The following is a 19,492-nucleotide window of genomic DNA, read 5'->3' on the forward strand; positions in this document are numbered from 1 at the left end:
GCTTATGCCTGTAATTCCAACATTTTAGGAGGCTAAGGTGGGAGGATCGCCTAAGGCTAGCTAAGAGTTCAAAACCATCCTGGGAAACATAGCAAAACCTAAACTCTACTAAAAAATTTTTTTTCAAAAAAAGCTTATTTGAGTGGAACTGCTAGCATTTCTGGAAAAGTGGCCAAAAGATACACAATTCTTCCACTGACCCACTATACATATTCAGTGACCTGTTCTTGGATTAAATCAGTAAAGAGCTGCATCCCTGGACCACCATTTTTTGAATCCCCAAAGAATAACATCTGTTGAATTGCACTTGATGTCTTGTCAGTGACCTACAACAAGAGGAAGTAGAGAAACTTTTCCTTGAAAGTCCTTGCTGTTTTTGCTGTACCCATGGGAAAAATTTATTTTGAGTCTCAGTTCTAGGACTGTTAGGATCTCTTCTGAGCAACTGTTTTGTTTTACTCTTATAAACCTGTGAGTAACATAAATATATTGACCTACCTCTTTGCATTTGGTGCTGGAATGCAAAAGACCAGATTTGTGGCTCATCTCTAATGAATATATTGTGTGTACTGAACTCAGTTGTGGCTTCATGTTTTTTCCCTATCTTCATTTTTCTTCGAATAGAATTTCTTCACCATTTGTGTTATTATATATGGATTTTTAAGCCACAAATTTAAAATAGAATTATATGAGTTAAAATTGTAATCACTAATGATGAACACTCATATTTGTCTGTCCACCCCTTGAGGGTTACAACTGTCTTGAATTGTCTTTGAGTGAATAAGTCTTGGATCGATTATATCTGCAGACCAAAAGCCCCAAAGCCAGACAGGCCTTGTGGGTGGTGTATCTATTTGAGGTTTCAGATCATCGTCTTGTCAGTTTTCTGGTCTGAAAACTTACGCTCACTATGCCTCAGCCTTCTCCCTCTCCCTGAAACCAAAAAATCTCATCTTTTACCTATTTTGCATATTTAACTTATGTATAAGATGTTTTTTGAATAAAGGATTATACTAAAATGGGGAGTGGGGATTGGAAGGAGTTTGGAAGTCCCTGCTTTGGAATTCCTCAGTTCTGAGAACTACTGTGAGCATTTACTGATTTTATACACCCACACGCTCCTATGAAATTGGACACTGAATATATAAATTCAATGGGAAATTATCAGGAAACTATGCCTAAAGGACTAATAGCAATTTTTGTTTTCTCTTTCCTCGATAGAAAATTCTTAACCTGAAGTCAGATGAACACATATTTAAATTTCTGAAGGCAAAATTTGGGCTTGGAGCAACAAGGTATAACTGAATTGAAAATCTATGTTTGCTATTTTCTGTTGAATCAGCAGGGACTTTAAAACTTAAGTTGTCATTATGCCTTCACCTATTAATTACAGACTCCCTTTGAGGAAAGATGTAATGTCATTTCTTTGTCTTGTATTGAATTTAATACTTTGCTTTCCATTTGTTCCCTAGGGATTTTGATGCAAATCTCTATCTGTGTGAAGAAGCTTTTGGCCTCCTGCCTTTTAATACATTTGGAAGGCTTTCAGACACTCTGCTTTTTTATGCTTACGTATTTGTTCTGTCCATCACAGTGACTGTAGCATTCGTTGTTGCCTTTCATAATCTCAGGTATGGTATATTTCAGAAATCTAATGCTCTCCTATTAATGAACTTGTTCCATGTTGCAGAAAAATTGCACAGTTGAAAGTCAGAATATCAGACACGGAACAGAGTAATAGTATTCATCTTAAAGGGGGAACATACCTCTTTTACAGTGGACTACACTCCCAGTAGTTAAGAGACAACAGAGTAACGATCAGATTGCATACGGTCTGGGCCTAAGTCTTGGCCTGCACACTTGGGGACAAAGTGATCCTTGAGTCAGTTACATAACCTTTCGATATGTCCATTTCCTTATCTTTAGAATGGGAAGACTAAGAGTACTTACTCTACAGGGTATTTGAGAAATAAGTAAGTCAGAACAACATAAAGCACTTAAAATAGTGTCTGGTGCCTAGACTTTGGCAGGTACAAGCCATCATGAACTGGTTTCATTATCACTGTTGACTCATAAGCCTCTGTTGTGTTGCCATCATTAGCATCCTGTGTTTTTCTCCCTTCCACCTGTAGCTGCTTTTTTGTATTCCTCTTGAAATGTAAGAGTTGATTAATTATTGCTCATTTGTTTTCTTGCATCTTGCTTCAGGGCTGATAATATTGGAGTGGACCATAATTATTAGTATCTACTGAAAGTTTTGAGTAATAACTGCTAGTTTTAAAAAACTTAGCATGTCTACTAATCTACTGAAAGAAAAAAATCAAGAGTATAAAGGCTTTTTAAAAACTTGTAAGAATATCTACCCATCAAGCTGCTGGGGGATTTGCATTGACTGTTCGTGTTAAACAAAGAAAATTAAGTGTAAGAAGTTGAAGCTACTGTCATTTGTGAAAACTTAATGAAGCTCAGGAGGAAGCCCTTTTTCTGTAGTTACCTTGCCAATTAAGATGCTGGTGAACTGTGATTCACAGCCACGAGAGAACTGTCATTAAAATGAGTCCAGAGCAGTTGAGAGGTTTTATGATTATTAAGAATGAAGCAACATTGAACCATGAAAATATTTCATTGACCATAAACTATTTTACTATCTTTCAGAAGTGTTCTTTTTTATACCTAACCCAAGATAAAATTGAGCCCTGTGAAAATAGATGGAAGTTATTCTGGACAGTGTGATTTAATATTATTCCAGACATACCAAGTGTCGACAGGACTCTAGACTGCATACAAAGCAGGAAGTTCAGTGGGCCTGCAGTATCTTGGTGAAAATATCTGCCATGCCCTGTGTGAATCTGTGAGCCATCTCTGGAGGCTGATTTGGTATATGATCATAGATAAAAGATTTTAGAGCATCTTCATCTACCAGATAGGGGTATTAGGATTTTATTAGAGGAAAAGCACTACATTAAAGTAATTAAAGAATCATAGTACAGTCACGTGTCACTTAACAAGGGGGATATGTTCTGAGAAATGCATATTAGGTGATTTTATCATTGTGCGAATATCATAGAGTGTACTTACACAAACATAGATAGTATGGCCTACTGCACACCTAGGCTATATGTTATAACCTACTGCATCTAGGCTACAAACCTGGACAGCAAGTTACTATGTTAAATACTGTAGGCAGTTGTAACACAATGGTAAGTATTTGTGTAACTAAATATATCTAAACATAGAACAGGTACAGTAAAAATACAAAGGCCAGGTATGGTGGCTCACGCCTATAATCCCAGTGCTTTGGGAGACTGAGAAGGATTGCTTAAGGCCAGGAGTTCTAGACCAGCCTGGGCAACATAGCAAGACCCCATCTCTACAAAAAAAAAAAAGAAAAGAAAAATTAGCCAGGCATGATGTGTGCAAACTGTGGGAGGATCACTTGAGCCCAGGCATTTAAGGTTTCAGTGAACTATAATTGCACCATTGCCCTCTAGCCTGGATAATAGAGGGAGACCCTATCTCTATTTAAAAAATACTGTATAAAAGATTAAAAATTATATACCTCTATAAGGCATCTTTCATAAATGGAGCTTGCAGGACTGGAAGTTTCTTTGTGTGAGCCTGTGAGTGAATGTGAAGGCCTAGGATGTTACCATACACTATTGTAGACTTTATAAACATTGTGCACTTAGGCTATAGTAAATCTATTTAAGAAACAAAGTGACTATGCTATGACATTATGATGGCTATGATGTCACTAGGCAATAGGAATTTTTCAGCTCCATTATCATTTTACGAGTCCACTGTGGTACGTGTCATCTGTTGCTGGCCGAAATGTTGTTATGTGGCACGTGACTACGTCCAAATGTGAATTAACTTTTAAATAAGGGCCTTTTGTCAGTGCCAAGTTTTTAAAGTATTGCTACCTTTTTAGTACTAGGAAGGATGATACTATGACTTGCTTTGTTTTGTTTGTGTTTGAGATGCTCTCACTCTTGCCTGGGCTGGAGTGCAGTGGTGCAATCTCATCTCACTGCAACCTCTGCCTTCTGGGTTCAGGCAATTCTCCTGCCTCAGCCTCCTAAGTAGCTGGGATTATAGGCACGCACAACCACCTCTAGCTAATTTTTGCATTTTTAATAGAAACGGGGTTTCACCATGTTAGCCAGGCTGGTGTTGAACTCCTGACCTCAAGTGATCTGCCTGCCTCGGCCTCCCAAAGTGTTGGGGTGACAGGCATGAGCCACTGCACCCTGCCAGATACTGTAACTTTTATGCAGCACATCTGCATTAGTGTGAGAGGCACATCTGCATTAGTGTGAGAGGCACATCTGCATTAGTGTGAGAGGCACGTCTGCATTAGTGTGAGAGGCACGTCTGCATTAGTGTGAGAGGTACGTCTGCATTAGTGTGAGAGGCACATCTGAAAGGGGCACAGCATTCTGTGTTCATGGAATTAATCAGAGGTTTCCAGTTTGGCTGGGTTATTGGGGAGGTGCTGAGGACTTCTCTTAGGTATCTAGAGAGGATAAGAGCACATACTCTCCTTATCTGTTTTATTTTTATTTACTTTTCACACCTTGCCCTGTTTATGGATATTCTCCTTGTTTGGAGCATCCTTTTTGTACCAATAGAGAAACCAGTGTTTGGGTTGTAATATTTCCTTTAAGATTCCAGTGATGAATTACCAAATGGTGAGAACAGCCTTAGAATATCGTTTTAATTTTCCTGTGTATCTATGGTAGGAAAAAAAGGATTTCTGGGAAATAAAAAAGGTCAGGTCTTTAGTTACATAGAGAAGCATCACAGGTGCCCATTTCTATTGGGTATGTATGAAGGGATCAGTAGACCTTCATGAAAGTTTCATCTTTAACTAGTAGCCTTTACTGTTGTTTTCTTTTTCCCTCGACAACAAATTGTGCAACATCTAAACACTGATCAGTCTTAACATCACTGAAGTGGAGACAGCCAGGCAATGTGTGCTTCCCAGTGTAATGCGATGTGGAGTAGAGCTGTCCCGCTTTCTGTGGGAATATGTTTCAAGTCCCTCAGTGGATGCCTGAAACTTTGGATGGTTTCAGACCCTCTGTATACTATGTTTTTTTCCCATACATACATCCCTGTGATAAAGTTTCATTTATAAATTAACCATGGTAAGGGATTAACAATAATCATAAAATACAACAATCAATAGCAACATGCCAGCATCACTTCTCTTGCACTTTGGGGTCTTAATTAAGTAAAATAAGGGCTGCTTGAACACAAACAATACAGGGACATTTAAATGTATCTTACTTTATTAGTAGTTTAGTAGCTGAATGTATCTGCTTGTCTGTCTCAGGTGAGTGGGTAGAGTATACAGCGTGGAAACACAGGAGCAAGGGATGATGATCTGTGTCTCAGGTGGGACAGACAAGGGTGGAGAGATTTCATCATGCAACATAGAATAACGTGTAATTCAGCACTGAATAGTTTATTTCTGGAATTTTCCATTTAATATTTTCGGACAGCAGTTTCCTCAGTAACAAACCACTGAAAGTGAATCCACAGATGAGAGGGGACTACTGTGCATCATAACCCCGTGAAGTGTTCTTGCCAAAACACTGAACTTGTGTCTAATAAACCTCTAGATCTAATTACGAGTTTACAAAAAGCATGAAGTGTATAACCACCCCTGTGAGGCACACCTGGGAGACGGGAACAGCGTCAGGACGTGTGTTCCGTGTTCTTCCCCAAACAAATGGCCTGCTTTTTAAAAAAAGGAGATACTTTTATAGATCAAAAGATATTTAAAGAGATGTGTTAGTGAAATGCAACGTGCAGTTCTTAGTTCCTGATTCAGAGAAACCTGAAAAAAGCAGTTGATGCAAACAGGGAAAATAGAACATGAACTGGGTATTAGATGATGATAAGGAATTAATGTTACTTTTATTGGGTGTAATAATTTTAATGTAGCTGTGTTTGATAAAAGTCATCTTTTGGATATCAGGAGGTATTGGTAGGTTAAAAATGTGATTTTTGAGGGTTCATAAAAAACTGAATTCCAAGTTAATGGATGTGTTTTTTGCTTTTATTTGTAAAAATTTGAAAAATACTCATAACTGGTAAAACATCTTTTAAAGATCTCTCTCAGTTTCAGAGATTCCAAAAAAATTTGGTTTTTTTTTTTGCATTCTCTTTTTTAAAGAATTGAAGCACTTTAAATTTTTACTTCAAAGATGCTGTGAAATTTCAGTTTTTCTCATTATTAATGCATTTATATTGTTATACTTTTAGCCTCATAAATTCAAAATTGATCATTGCAAATTCATTTCATCTTATGGAAATAATCAAATCTGAATATATAGAGGCATACATTTCTTGTGTCTTCTTCTTTTAAAAAGATCTAACTAAAATTATGTTTCCAGCTCAAATTTTGTATGTTGCTGTTTTACTCAGTGATTCTACAAGTCAACAATCCGTGGGTAAAATGGAAAAAGGCACAGTTAACCTGAAACCAGAAACTGCCTACAACTTAATACATACCATTCTGTTTGGATTCTTGGCATTGAGTACAATGAGGTATTTTTCTTACCTGTTTGTTTACTTTTTAATTTGACCACTCTTGATGTTACTTAGCAATATAATGTGGAAAGTGACAGTCATCTTCATTAATAATCATGGTTCCCATAAAATCATCCTTATATACTATCTTCTCTCAGTATAAAATATTCATCATCAGTTTTTACAATTAATTACAAACATGCCTCTACGTTTTACTCAAAACATAGTCCTCAAAAGGCAGTGGAGTTAAACAATGAACCCTTCGGCAAATGGCATCTGCATAGTTTTAAGTAAGATTTTGCCGTCATAGACTGTAAAGCTGCCTTTGTAGGTATCTCAGAATCCAGGTTTATATACAACTAGTACTTCCTGACTTGCGCCTGTGTCTCTTCTTGCAGAATGAAGTACCTCTGGACGTCACACATGTGCGTGTTCGCATCATTCGGCCTATGTAGCCCCGAAATATGGGAGTTACTTCTGAAGTCAGTCCATCTTTATAACCCAAAGAGGGTCAGTGTCATCCCTTTTTCCATCTCCTTTTGTGACTTGTAGTATTTCTTTCATACCACTTTTTTTTGTTTGTTTTTCAGTAGCAGTGAGATAAAATGGATACTGAAATTGAAGCTAAAAATACATAATTGATATATTAAGATTTTATAGGGAATTATTTTAAAATAATTTTATTTTTAAAAATTACTTCTTTTTTCTCAGACTGTAAGTTAGATATATTCATTATACAGAATTTGGAAATACAAAAAAAAGCACAAAAGGGGAATTAAAATTACCAATACACCCCTTGTCCGGAATTATAACTGTTATTATTATAATGTATTTTCATAAAGATAATTATTAATACATGTATGACCATTTCTCAATAGCCTATAAATGCAGTTTTCAATTGTTCTACTCCATAAATTCACTAGGTGGCAATATGGTAGAAGCTGCAGATATCTTACAAATGATTAGAATCCTCATATCGACTCAGTTATTCTGCATATTGGAGACTTGTGCTCCATTAAATTATATTTCTGGTATTTTTTTAAGTCATATATTTACAAAGCAAAACTGTAAGTCAAAAGTGTTTTAAAAGCTGGGCACAGTGGCTCACTCCTATAATCCTAGCTGCTCAGGAGGCTGAAACAGGAAGATCACTTGAGCCCAAGAATTCCAGGCCAGGCTAGGCAACATAGCACAATCCTGTCTCTCAAAAAAGAAAAAGTTCAAAATACTTGTAATCTAAATAATGTCTTTCTTATATAGATATGTATAATGCGATATTCAGTACCGATATTAATACTGCTGTATCTATGCTATAAGGTAAGACTGATTTTCCTCATTCTTGTCATTCATTTATTTAGCAAAATAATTGCTTTGATTCAGTGTATTTTTTGTATTATTTGGCAAATAGAGTGGTTTGTGGAGGTTATAAATACCTCCTTAGCTTCTTACTGCAGGTGACATTGATTGGAAAACGGATCTTTTTCCCAAATAGTTTTAACAAGTAAAAACATGATAGCAAAAACTACTATAGCATTTAATAATTCTAATTAATTTTGGTTTAGACTATTAATATTCAGCTGATGCAAATTCTGAAAATAAGGTGTTTTCAGGCTATTTTGAAATGAAAGTAGAAAAATTATTTTCCCGTTACCTGATTTATATAGACTAAGAGATTTTTAAATGTATCTTACTTTAAGCTCCATATTTTGTTAGATGCTTATCTTCATAAGAGAATTAGACACATAAATAAATAGTGTCTAAGGCTAGGCTTTTTTAAATCTGTTCTTCAGTATCAATAGGAAGTATTTGAATTTTTCATATTCTCATTTGACTAGTTTCTGAAACAGCATGAACTGCCCTTTAATTCAGATATTATCAGAGACAATGATCATTGGTCAGGTTGACTGTGGCTTTTTGTCACATCTTTGACACTGACAGTGTTGAATCATTCCCAGGGCAGATAGCACAGACTGTTTTACCCAATTGAGCTTCTGACCTCTCTTTTTAAAAAACTTAACATAGTAAGTTTAGATTTTTTTCCCTTTAAGTTTTACTTTGAGTTAGAATGACGGATTTCAGACTCTACCGTGTAGAGCTGTTCTCTGATTCGGGAGGGTGGCTAAAAGCAGGGCTGATGGGGCCTCCCACAGAGAGGATCAGCTAGAACAGCGCAGCTTTGGGGTTTATTTGCTTATATTTTCATGTAGGATTTTGTGAACCAAAGGTTTCAGGCTAAAGAAAATATTGCTAAATACTATATTGTAAATATTTCAAAGAAATGTGTTCTGTCATGAGCCTATCAAAACATTTACCATTAGCAAAACTCTGTGCTAACTCCTGGATATTAAAAAAAACACAAATAGATTTATGCCTCCCCGCCTCTGGGAATTTTATTGCTCTAATGTAAATAACTGAAACTCATTAAAAACATCTAGACACCAACAATTAAGGATTAAACAGTATATGTTACTGAGGAGTCCAGTCAGTTTACCTTTCTTTACACAATGATGCTGAGGATTAAAGCACACTCCTCACAGAAAAGATAAAGCCCATGCATGTTTTTCTCACCACTGAAGCTGTACCAGACAATAATCATCTTTCACACTGCCCGTGTGCATGTAGGTTCAGTTCTTTTATGTCTCAGCTATCTATTGAAATTTTACGGATTTTTTTTTTTTTTTTTTTTTTTTTGCTGTTTGAGGACTGAAGTTGTTTGTTTGTAATAAAATTGAAGAAGGACATTGTGTAAGAAGTAAACTGTCGTAGGGAGTGCTGTCTCTTGAAGCATGGTCCTCAGATAAATAGCATCAGCATCTCTTGGGATCCTGTAAACATGCATGTGTTTGGCTCCCACTCCAGACCTACTGAGTCAGAAGCGTGGGAGTCCAGTACAGAAATAGGCACTTAACCAGCCCCCCAAGTTTAAGAACCCCCTGCTGTAGCGTTTACAGGGTTTCTTAGCAGTGGCACGTTGACACTTGGGCCAGAGAATTCTTTGCCGCCTGGGGCGGGGGCGGTCCTGTGTGCTGTAGGCTGCTCTGCGGCACCTTCACCCTCTGCCCGCTCATTGAAGCACCTCTCCCCTGGCTGCAACAACCAGAAATGTCACCAGACGTTGCCAAACACCCTGGGACTAGGGCTGGGGGCACAATCTCTCCTCTCACTCCTCTTGAAAACTACTGATATAGAAGAACCAGGACGGCTAAAGAAGCCATCATCTCCAGGAAATCCTTCCAGGTTTTCCCTGAATGAGGGAGTTAGTATCCTAAGGAATCCTCCAAAAGACTGTTGGCCTAGCCTCTTGATACAGGACTTCAGGAGAAATCCTAATGCATTCCACTTTCACTGTGTAAAATAGTTCAGATATTTCATCTCCACAAAACATATATAAAATCACAGAGAAAATAATGATGTTATGGGTATGAGGGGTTACCCTGAAACTGAATCTGTTTTCCAACTATTCCAACTCTTACAGACTTACCTGTAAGTAACGTGAATTCATGTTTCAAAGCCTGATTTCAGTTTTACATTGCAATTGTAATTAGGGTTTCAAAATTTCTTGTTTATACTACCAATTTTACTGTATCTCTCTTTAGGATAAGCCTATTAAAAGGAAAAAAGCATGTACTAGCCTCCACTCTGAAGTTAAGACTTTAGTAAAATTAGTACATTGGTCTTGATTAACTTACTTGGATTGCTGAAATCCCTACTATTGATTGGTAAAAACAGCAGTTAGTTAATTCAGCACTTTCATATGGTTAAAGGAGTTTGCCACAAAATTCTCACTAGCTTTTAACATTTTCAGAATTAGTAACTTTCAAACTAGAAAAATACCTAATATTCATTGAGTTCACAGATTTCAAATATGTTTATGCTGTAAGAATTAGAGCATTTCATTAAAAAGTTGATATTCTATTGGTTATCAAATTAATAAGGAAAAATAGATCATTGAAATATTACAAAGGTATCATTTAATCAGTAATTTTTACTACATCTCTTCCAAAAACTAGAACCAGAAGTCCTGAACCTGATATCCCATCACTAGCAATTTTCCTGATTCACCCACCCAGGAGACAAGATTTGAATGAGCAGTAAAAATGGCCAAAGATGAGATGACCAAAAAAAAAGTGATAGGTCTCAAACACAGCCAGAGATCAATCAGGTGCTGCTTTAATTCTACTAGTGGTTCTTAAATAAAAGTATTCTATTTTCTATGTCAGTGGAGCATACATACGTTGTCACTGGTGGTCTGTGCTAATATGTGAAATGAATTCTGCCTTTAACCTTAGGATGTATATAGATATGATCAAGTCTTTTTAGTCAACTGTCATTTGATAAAAACAATTAAGATTTAGTTAATTGTTGAATTAAATGGACTTAAGGTATTAGATAAGTGGGTTATTCAGAGAGTAGTTTTTATATTTTATTTACAAAATCTTAAGTTGACCAGGAGGCACCAAGTGGTATAAATAGAACCAGATGTAGCAGATTGTCCTGGAGAGCCCTACATTTAAAGATTCTTCTCTCTCATTGTACCAGCAATTATATTAATATATGTCAAACCATTTGACCAGATTTCTAGTACAAAAATACAGTCATGCTATTATGAAATGAAAAGGGGGCTGGATTTGGAGCCAGGGTCCAGGTTGTAGCTCTGCCACTTGTGACTTGGTCAAGTCAGATACCTCTCTGAGCCGCAGTTTCCACACTTCTAAATGAAAAATAAATCCCAGTGGGTGGTGCTGCCTATTGCATCATCCATGTCATGGGTTATTGTGAGGATAAAACAATGCCATATTCTAAAACATTTTTGCAGCCATAAAACGGCTCTGTCTTCTACAGGATACATTCTACTTTTGGGGGTAAATTGCGTGGTATTAGTTAATTACATATTCCTAACGGACTCTGAGCTTTCTCATGGTTGGCATTTTTGTCATGTCAAGATAATGTTTTGTCAGGTATTAACATCACATACAATAGCATTTTTATTGGAGCAAGCTAAAAGGCTCATTTTTTAAAGTTGGCGGTACCTCTCATCCTGATTAGCTTCAGATGAAGATAATTTCAGACACTTCCCAGACGCCAGTTCCCTTGCATTAGGAGGGTTGCTGCAGAGGTGAAATAGTTGTATATTCCAGTTGCCATGTTTGTTTAGTTCACACATTATATACAGTTTATCTTTTTTTCATTTAATCTTAGTGATAGTTGTGGGTATAGGGGTGGATTTTGTTTTTGTTTTGTTTTTAATTTCAGTTCTGGCCAGGAATGATGGATGAACTCTCCGAGTTGAGAGAATTCTATGATCCAGATACAGTGGAGCTGATGAACTGGATTAAGTAAGAGGATTTTATTTAACTTTTAAAATTGTAAGTGCCTTTTAAGAGTCACTATAGACCACATTTGGTTTTGGGGGGTTTTTGTTTGTTTCTGAATCTAATTATGAAGAAACATTCGTCCTTACTAAATTTTTCTTTAAAACTCCATAATTGAAAATAACGTCTTTCTATTCAAGAAATATTCTCTCCAACTGTATCTCATGAAGAAAGGGAAAATACCCATTTGGAGAGGAAAACAATTTCAATAAAGACATTTCAAACCACTGACAGAAATGGCAATAAAAGTTTACTTATAGTATCTGTTGAAACTTAAAACTTTATGTCTCTGCCAATTTTATGTCTATTATTTTCATTTTAATACCATTCTGATTTTCTACTAATGGTGACACTTCAAAGTATTCTTTCTGGCCAGTCACAATGGCTCACGCCTGAAATCCCAGCACTTTGGGGGGCTGAGGTGGGCTTATCACCCGAGGTCAGTAGTTCAAGACTAGCCTGGCCAACATGATGAAACCCCTTCTGTCTCTACCAAAAATACAAAAATTAGCCAGGCAGGCGCCTATAGTCCTAGCTACTCAGGAGGCTGAGGCAGGAAAATCACTTGAACTCGGGAGGGGGAGGTTGCAGTGAGCCGAGATTGCGCTACCACACTTCATCCTGGGCAACAGAGCGAGACACTCTGTCAAAAAAAAAAAAAGAAAGGAAAGGAAATATTCTTCCCTCGTTAATTATTTTTAAATTATACTGTAAACTCCAGTTAAGTAGAGGCTCATGCCAGCTCAGTGCAGATTTTATGTTAACTCATCATATTGCCAAAGCTTAGGACCAGAGAAAGTTTTAGATACAAAACCTGGCACCTTCCGTCTTGAATATAATGCTTTAGTGTCCTGTTGGCTCTTATTTCTTCTGGCACTTTGTTGTTTTGCCTCAGCATTCAGCATCTGAATGAAATTTGTGTATTTCAAAGCTTTATTAACAAAACCTGCCTCTCACCAGCAAAAATAAACTTTTCTACCTGGAGCACCATTCCTATGCCCTGGTTCCCTACTTTTAACCAGAAAGCCGTATTCACACATAAGTAGAGGCTGCGCATCACATGTGGTGCCTTCTGAAAACATTGGCTGGATTGGCTGCATCACTTGGGATGTTAGTGGCCATTTCAGCACCTGCCCATGGCTAACATCAGCCCTGAGTGTCTGCAGAGATGGTCAGTGCTTGATAGCTGAGGCCTTCTAGGGCAACGCGTGGATCTCATAGAGATTTATGTCTAAAACACACCCGTGGCTTTGGTCCTAATATCGGGCTGGGTGTGACTAGATTCAGTCAATATAATTTTTCACATATTTCTAGTGCTGAGAGCAGTAAGCCATGCTTTGTCTTTATTTATTTAATTTTAAATCATGCCAGACAATTACAGAGTAAATAATTCCTTCAGTATTTATTATGTACAGGAAAAGAGAGTTATTCATGTAAAGGAAAGCTAATTTTGCATTAACTATAGTCGGCTGGAAATTTATGGCGTACATCTGAAGTTGAGGCTGATATTTTCTATTTTCAGGACTCTACTGTTGAAATTAATGCTGGAGGACCCCTGCTTTCTGGTAGCATCCTGAAGGTGTTGGGTCTTCCAGATCTCCTTAGATGAGCACCATAAACACCCCAGTCTTTCAGGAATTAATTATAAAGTCATTAAAAATGTATTCTAGCAGAGCCCCGGGTTATCTTTGGCAGTCTTAGACTAGATATATTTATTTGTAGTGCCTTTATTTTTATATTTTTCCCCACAGAAAATTAAAGTAACATTTCTGGCTGTGAAAAATTGTGGATGAGAGATGATTCCAGGTGTAAAGAAGAGAATACAAGTGTCCTATTTCCCTTGTTTGGGAGGTGATGTTCACTCTTCAGACCCTCCTTTTGTTAACAGCTCCTCTCCCTGTAGTGCCTTTGTAGTAGACATACTCTTTTAGCTTTTTTTTTTTTTTCTCAGCAACTGAAGGATTTGCATTGTTCCAAAAAATTTGTTCTATTGTGATCTAGTCTCGGCTTTTTCCCCTAAAATTCTTCAAATCTAAATATTATTTTTGTAAAACCAGCTGCTTGGCATGTTTGCAAAGTAAGCGTAAGTGGTGATGAATGTATGCCAAAATAGGGTCTCTGTAGACATCAGATATGTTTGTTTAAATCAACACTCAAATCCACACTGGCCTGTAAGGCGTGGATTCCAAACGCAAGTGACCGCCTTAATATTCTTTTAACCTGCCCTGATTTCTTCTGTTTTTGAGACATAAAATATGACCTTCAAGTTTCACCTCACTGCTTTGATTAGTCACACGGTATCCATGTTATTAGCAAGTATGAATTGTGCTGGAGAAAAGGCTGCGGCCTAAGGACTCTTTCAAATGCATGGGCTGCGTCTGAAAGAGTCCTAAGATGCCTGGCAGAGAACCAGCACTGTCCCTGAGGGCTGCCTCTGTCCTCCCCTGCCTGTCTTCCTGTCTGCCCTGTTGCCAGACAGTCAAAGCAGACACACTCAAATGTCTGTCTTCTGCCCATGCAGTCATCACGGCATCTGTCGGACAGGGGCACAGCCTCCATTATGGGAGGGATGGCTGCCCTTGGGATGAATCACAACTGGAGAAATAGTGGCCTGCAGAAACCCTGGGGACACCTCAAGTGACCCTCCATTTTGGCACACAGCACCCCTTATGTGAAGTGTTGAAAAGAAGCTTATCCGTCCTCTTCATCACTCACATACCTGGAAGTGTCCCGCCGCGTGTCCTTGCTGCTGGGGAAAGCCACACCCCACACGAGGTGTCACTATTGTGCTCCTGGACACAGGGCTTCAGCTCGGAGATTCAGGCTTTCCAAGTATTCTCGGAGGGCTTCTCTGCTTTGAGGGTAAATTGAAAGCTGTGGTTGCCTCAGTGGGAGTTGGTTCTTTCTTTTTCAGAGGCTGAAGAGATATCCTCAAGGGAAAACAAAGGGCATTACTCTAGGGGAACACTTAAAATGAGAAGGTTCATACCCAAGGAATTGGATTCCTGTGAAGAGTCTTAAAGCCTTAACTAATTTATAAAGTTATTCCACATCTGAAGTTGTGCACTTGTTAATAGAGTTCAGCAGATGTTCATTGAGCACCAGCTGTGTATGGGCACCGCGTGAAGTGTGTGGATGCAGGTGGCACTCCACTGCAGCTGCCTCTCACTGGAGTAACTGCTGGGCTTCGCCTCAGCACAGTTGCCCTCATTCTTCTCTCCCGGATTCTTACTCTACTCCATTTTAAGATCTTCAGTGGCTTAGCAAGTTCAGTGGGAAAGGTTTTTTTTAGATTTCTAATTTTAATAATAGAAAATGTTTTATGCTTTCCTATCTTTAGCTCCTAAAAGGAGTAGAGATTGAAGTTTCAGAATGAAACCAAGAATGTTTAGGGATTAAGTTGCTCTTTATTACAAGGATGTTGTGACATTTGACATGTTGTTAAAGTCAGGGCCCCAGACTGCAGTAGCCCCAGCGGCCTTCCCTAAGAGCTGGGAGGCATGTCCAGCCTTCCACACCCCAGCTTTTGTGCATTCACCTGTCTGCTGCTCTCCACACTACACCGATGCATTGCATGCCTTGTTTTCAAGCAGATTTAAATGCATATATTCATATTTACCCTTCTCTCCTGATAAGGTTTCCTGGATACAAAATTAAAAACTTGGAATTTTTTTTTTTTTCCTTCTGGTATCTCTTTCAGCAAAAGTCAGGCGGTAGTTTTAAAGGTTTTCTGTGTGATTGGAAAGCACGTTTACCTCAGCAAGGCCGAATGCAACCACAATCTGTGGTTTCCACCTTGTTTTTTTGTGTCCTTGAATGTTTCATTTTTCGTTCCTGAAAATTTTCTTCTGACATTTTGCAAATAAGATAGACAGATCTATAGATGTGCATATTTTGAGGGATGACATTTTAGCTACTTCGCTTTAGGAGATTTTCACTGGAAATAGTCTCTTTCCAGTAATGAAACCTGTGTGTGCAGTATTTTCTCGATGGGTCTGAAAAAATGGACCAACTTTCTTTCACATTTAAGCAAAGCAGAAAGTGAGTGTATATTTTAAATATGATGTAGGCTAAGTTCAGACCTTAAATGCCTATAAGCCTCTTTTCTATTTAATGAATCATTTTATAGTATTTGCGTAATTCTATACATTTTTGAAGTGTAGATAAAGCAAATGTTCACACATTATATTATAATGCTCAGTTTCCCCATTAGTTCAACAGCAATTAACTTGTTGAAGCTTAGAGCTTCAAAAATAAATGAGATTATTTGTTCAAAATGCCATCAGGTCTTCCTGGAATGACATTTAAATTATATAATGTAAATCCATTTGACCTGTGAGTCCTTGTCATTATTTAGTGACATTTCTTACAGAACAAATTGTGTGCAGGTTGGGCAGCCTGCTATGGAGCTTGGCAGAGAGCTATAAAAACAAATTATCCTTTCATTTTATACATCATTTGTTCAAACATTTGTAAAAATTGCTTTGTTTTTCTATAATAGAGAAATGTCATTCAATGGTTAAAAGCACATTAGCTATTTTAGATACAGACCACAGACTGTATCAGGCAAGAGTGTGTGTGAAGGAAGAGCACCCAGCATTATGTCCATCACTGCGCGTGCTTTCAGCTAAGGACAACGAATCCCTTCTCCCTTTGCCTGCTAAATTTACCACAAAATAGAAAGGACAGTGAATATAAGTATCTTTTTAAGTTTAGAAATGTGTGATTGTTTCTCATTTTGTTCCACTTTGCTTGTAGCTTTTCCTTTGGCATTTGCCTTACGGGTAGAGTGAAGTATTGGAAGTAGCAGTGCTATTTCCCAGGTTTACCACGGAGCTGGCATATCAGACAAGGCCACATGGCACAGAGGAAAGAAGCATCATCCCTACTGTCCTCAGAAGTCAGTCATTTTCAAATAAGTGTTATTTTTTGTTTTATTTTATTCTATTTTATTTTTTAGGCTGAATCTCTGTCACCCAGGCTGTAGTGCAATGGCGTGATCTCGGCTCACTGCAACCTTCACCTTGCAGGTTCAAGCGATTCTCCTGCCTCAGCCTCCCATGCAGCTGGGACTACAGGCAGGCGCCACCACACTTGGCTTATTTGTGTATTTTGGGTAGAGATGGGGTTTCACCATGTTGGCTAGGCTGGTCTCGAACTCCTGACCTCAAGCAGTCTACCCATCTCAGCCTCCCAAAGTGTTAGGATTACAGGCGTGAGCTGCTACACCCAGCCAGAAGTATTATTTTTAATTCATCTTATAGGCATGAGGATATGTGTATTTTACTGCTTTAAAATAAAGCCACTTCCTCAGTGAAAGAGTATGTTAACAATCCAGAGGATTGTGGCACTAACACATTAAACAGAGATACTTCTTTTAAACTTTCTGACTTTTGCTAATAAGGCCAGACATTAAGAAAGTCACAACTTAATGAGCTTTATTCCACTTTTTATCTCATTTCCCCTGAGCAGCCATGTGTCACTCGCTCTGCTGGTGATGGCCCTGCTGTTGTCTTGGGGCTGCACCTGCCAGGGGCCGGGGGTGGGAGCCACTCAAGAGCTCTTAGAGCCTGCCCAGGAGAGAGCATCTTCAGTGACTGCTGTTTCATTTCCAGCTTAGCTGAAGGCCTGCAGTAAGCATTAGTAAATATGTGATAGACTAGGCTCACTACAGCACTGGGTTATTTTGAAGTGTCTCTCTGTAATGGGACCTGTTAAGTAAGCTTTTTTCTTTTTATGAGATGGAGTTTCGCTCTGTTGCTCAGGCTGGAGTGCAGTGGCATGATCTTGGTTCACTGCAACTTCTGCCTCCCAGGTTCAAGTGATTCTCCCTCCTCAGGCTCCTGAGTAGCTGGCATTACAGGCGCCCACCACCACGCCTGGCTAAGTTTTGTATTTTTAGTAGAGACAGATTTCACCATATTGGCCAGGCTGGTCTCAGACTACTGACCTCAAGTGATCTCCCCATCTTGGCCTCCGAAAGTGCTGGGATTACAGATATGAGCCACCACACCTGGCCTAAGTAAGCTTCTTGAAGGCAGTTTGTCATACCGTGTTTGCCAGCCCAGCACATAGTAGACCCTCGGCAATATTGTTTGAATAAAGAACGAACTTTATAACTCCCTAGAGGGCAGTTTAGGACTTTGGGCATTTAAGCCTTTGTGAACTCTAATTCATCCAAGGGCTATGATTATAGTCCAGGAGGCAGGCTGAAACCTTGTTCGTTAGCTGTGGCTGGATAACAAGGCCTGTCATCTTATCTCTGCTGTAATTATAAAATGCATGCTACACATAGCTTTGTGCATCTTCTTGGTGCTGAAGCTACACAGAGATTCCTATTATACATTCAAAACGGTGATGGTGAGACAGTCTTGTGATTGGAATGGATGTTGTAAGCTCAGCTGCCGGGTTTGTCTTTTGTGTAGAAGGCCAGCTTGGCACTGTTCAGGCAGTAAGACTACAAACCAGGATCACTCACCCCTGATAGCTCTCGCCTCCACCTCCTGCTCTGCCAGGCGTGGAAACCAGACTCATGTTCTTTCTGCATCTTAAATCTGTCTAGTTCAGAGGACCAAAGACAGCCACTTTTTGGCACGGATGTGTCAAGTTATCGTATCATTGATTGCTGTGGAATGGCTCGTGCCAGTTGAGAGTATTCAAAGGAAAGAAGCCTGGCTTGGAAAAATGGTGGCACTTTTAAAAATTAGTATTTGTTCGTACTTGTTTCCTTTAGCATTACACTCTAGGTGAGGGTAGCACAGTACACAAGGCCCAGAGTGTTTAGTAAGTGTCAGTTGAATTAAACTGAATTTCAGTAAAACCTTTCACTAAGGAATTCTGTGCACCTTCATTGCATTTTCATTGAAACCCTCTTATTCCTCTGACCACGTGGGACAAAATGTGAGACAGTCCCTGTAATTTGTTGGTACGGAGGACAGAGCTAACATCTATTTGTTCTTGTGTTCCTGGGTCTGTCAGAATGACAAGCTCTCAAGTGCAGCCAAGCTCACATGAAACTTTTTTCCTGCTGGAATCCGCATTCTAGACTCTGGCATGGGAGAGGGGATGCATATTATGTGTCATTATGTATGCTCATTGTCATTCCAGCCACTTTTTTTCCTCACTTAAGAACGCTTATTGGAATGCGAGTGAATGAGAGTGTCATTGTTAGAAAGAAAATCTTGAATTTTTCAAAAGTAAACTATTTGTAAATGTCACAACTTGAATTGTAGGATGTCTTGCTTGTAGACATCCAAGGCCTCTGTTGGATGGCGTTCACGCTGGAGTCTTAGCACTGAGTTGGAATAAATAAAACATCCTGGTGGGATGTATGAATGTGATGAGGCTTCTCTTAGAAACCGCAGCACCAGAGCTAGTTGCGTGCCCTGCTCCAAAACCATGGAGAACAGCCTGCCGTGGCTTTTTCTGCAAAGGATGTTGAATTTTAATGATTTTAAATAAACTCCTCACAACCGTCTTCCTCATTTTAGTTCAGTCCAGCAGGCACAGACTCCTCTCAACACAAGAAGGATAAACGCATCCCGCAGTGTCCTCAGTGGGCCTCTGTGGGAAATTCTGCA

General features: G+C 38.7%; 1 protein-coding gene across 5 annotated transcripts in view; it reads left to right on the plus strand.

Moving 5' to 3' along the window:
- Window positions 1-19,492, plus strand: part of DPY19L3 (dpy-19 like C-mannosyltransferase 3) — an 82,223-nt gene that overhangs the window by 52,965 nt on the left and 9,766 nt on the right. For all 5 annotated transcript variants that reach the window (XR_013410406.1, XR_013410407.1, XM_077982051.1 and 2 more), the window contains exons 11-16: window positions 1,222-1,295; window positions 1,473-1,631; window positions 6,436-6,558; window positions 6,939-7,050; window positions 7,801-7,857; window positions 11,794-11,876. Coding sequence is in view for 3 of the 5 variants with exons in the window: in XM_077982051.1 (XP_077838177.1) it covers window positions 1,222-1,295; window positions 1,473-1,631; window positions 6,436-6,558; window positions 6,939-7,050; window positions 7,801-7,857; window positions 11,794-11,876 (608 nt within the window). In the remaining 2 variants the exon portion in view is untranslated. The remainder of the gene's footprint in view (window positions 1-1,221; window positions 1,296-1,472; window positions 1,632-6,435; window positions 6,559-6,938; window positions 7,051-7,800; window positions 7,858-11,793; window positions 11,877-19,492) is intronic.

This window comes from Macaca mulatta, chromosome 19, assembly GCF_049350105.2.
Source record: "Macaca mulatta isolate MMU2019108-1 chromosome 19, T2T-MMU8v2.0, whole genome shotgun sequence".
NCBI classification, from domain to species: Eukaryota; Metazoa; Chordata; class Mammalia; order Primates; family Cercopithecidae; genus Macaca; species Macaca mulatta.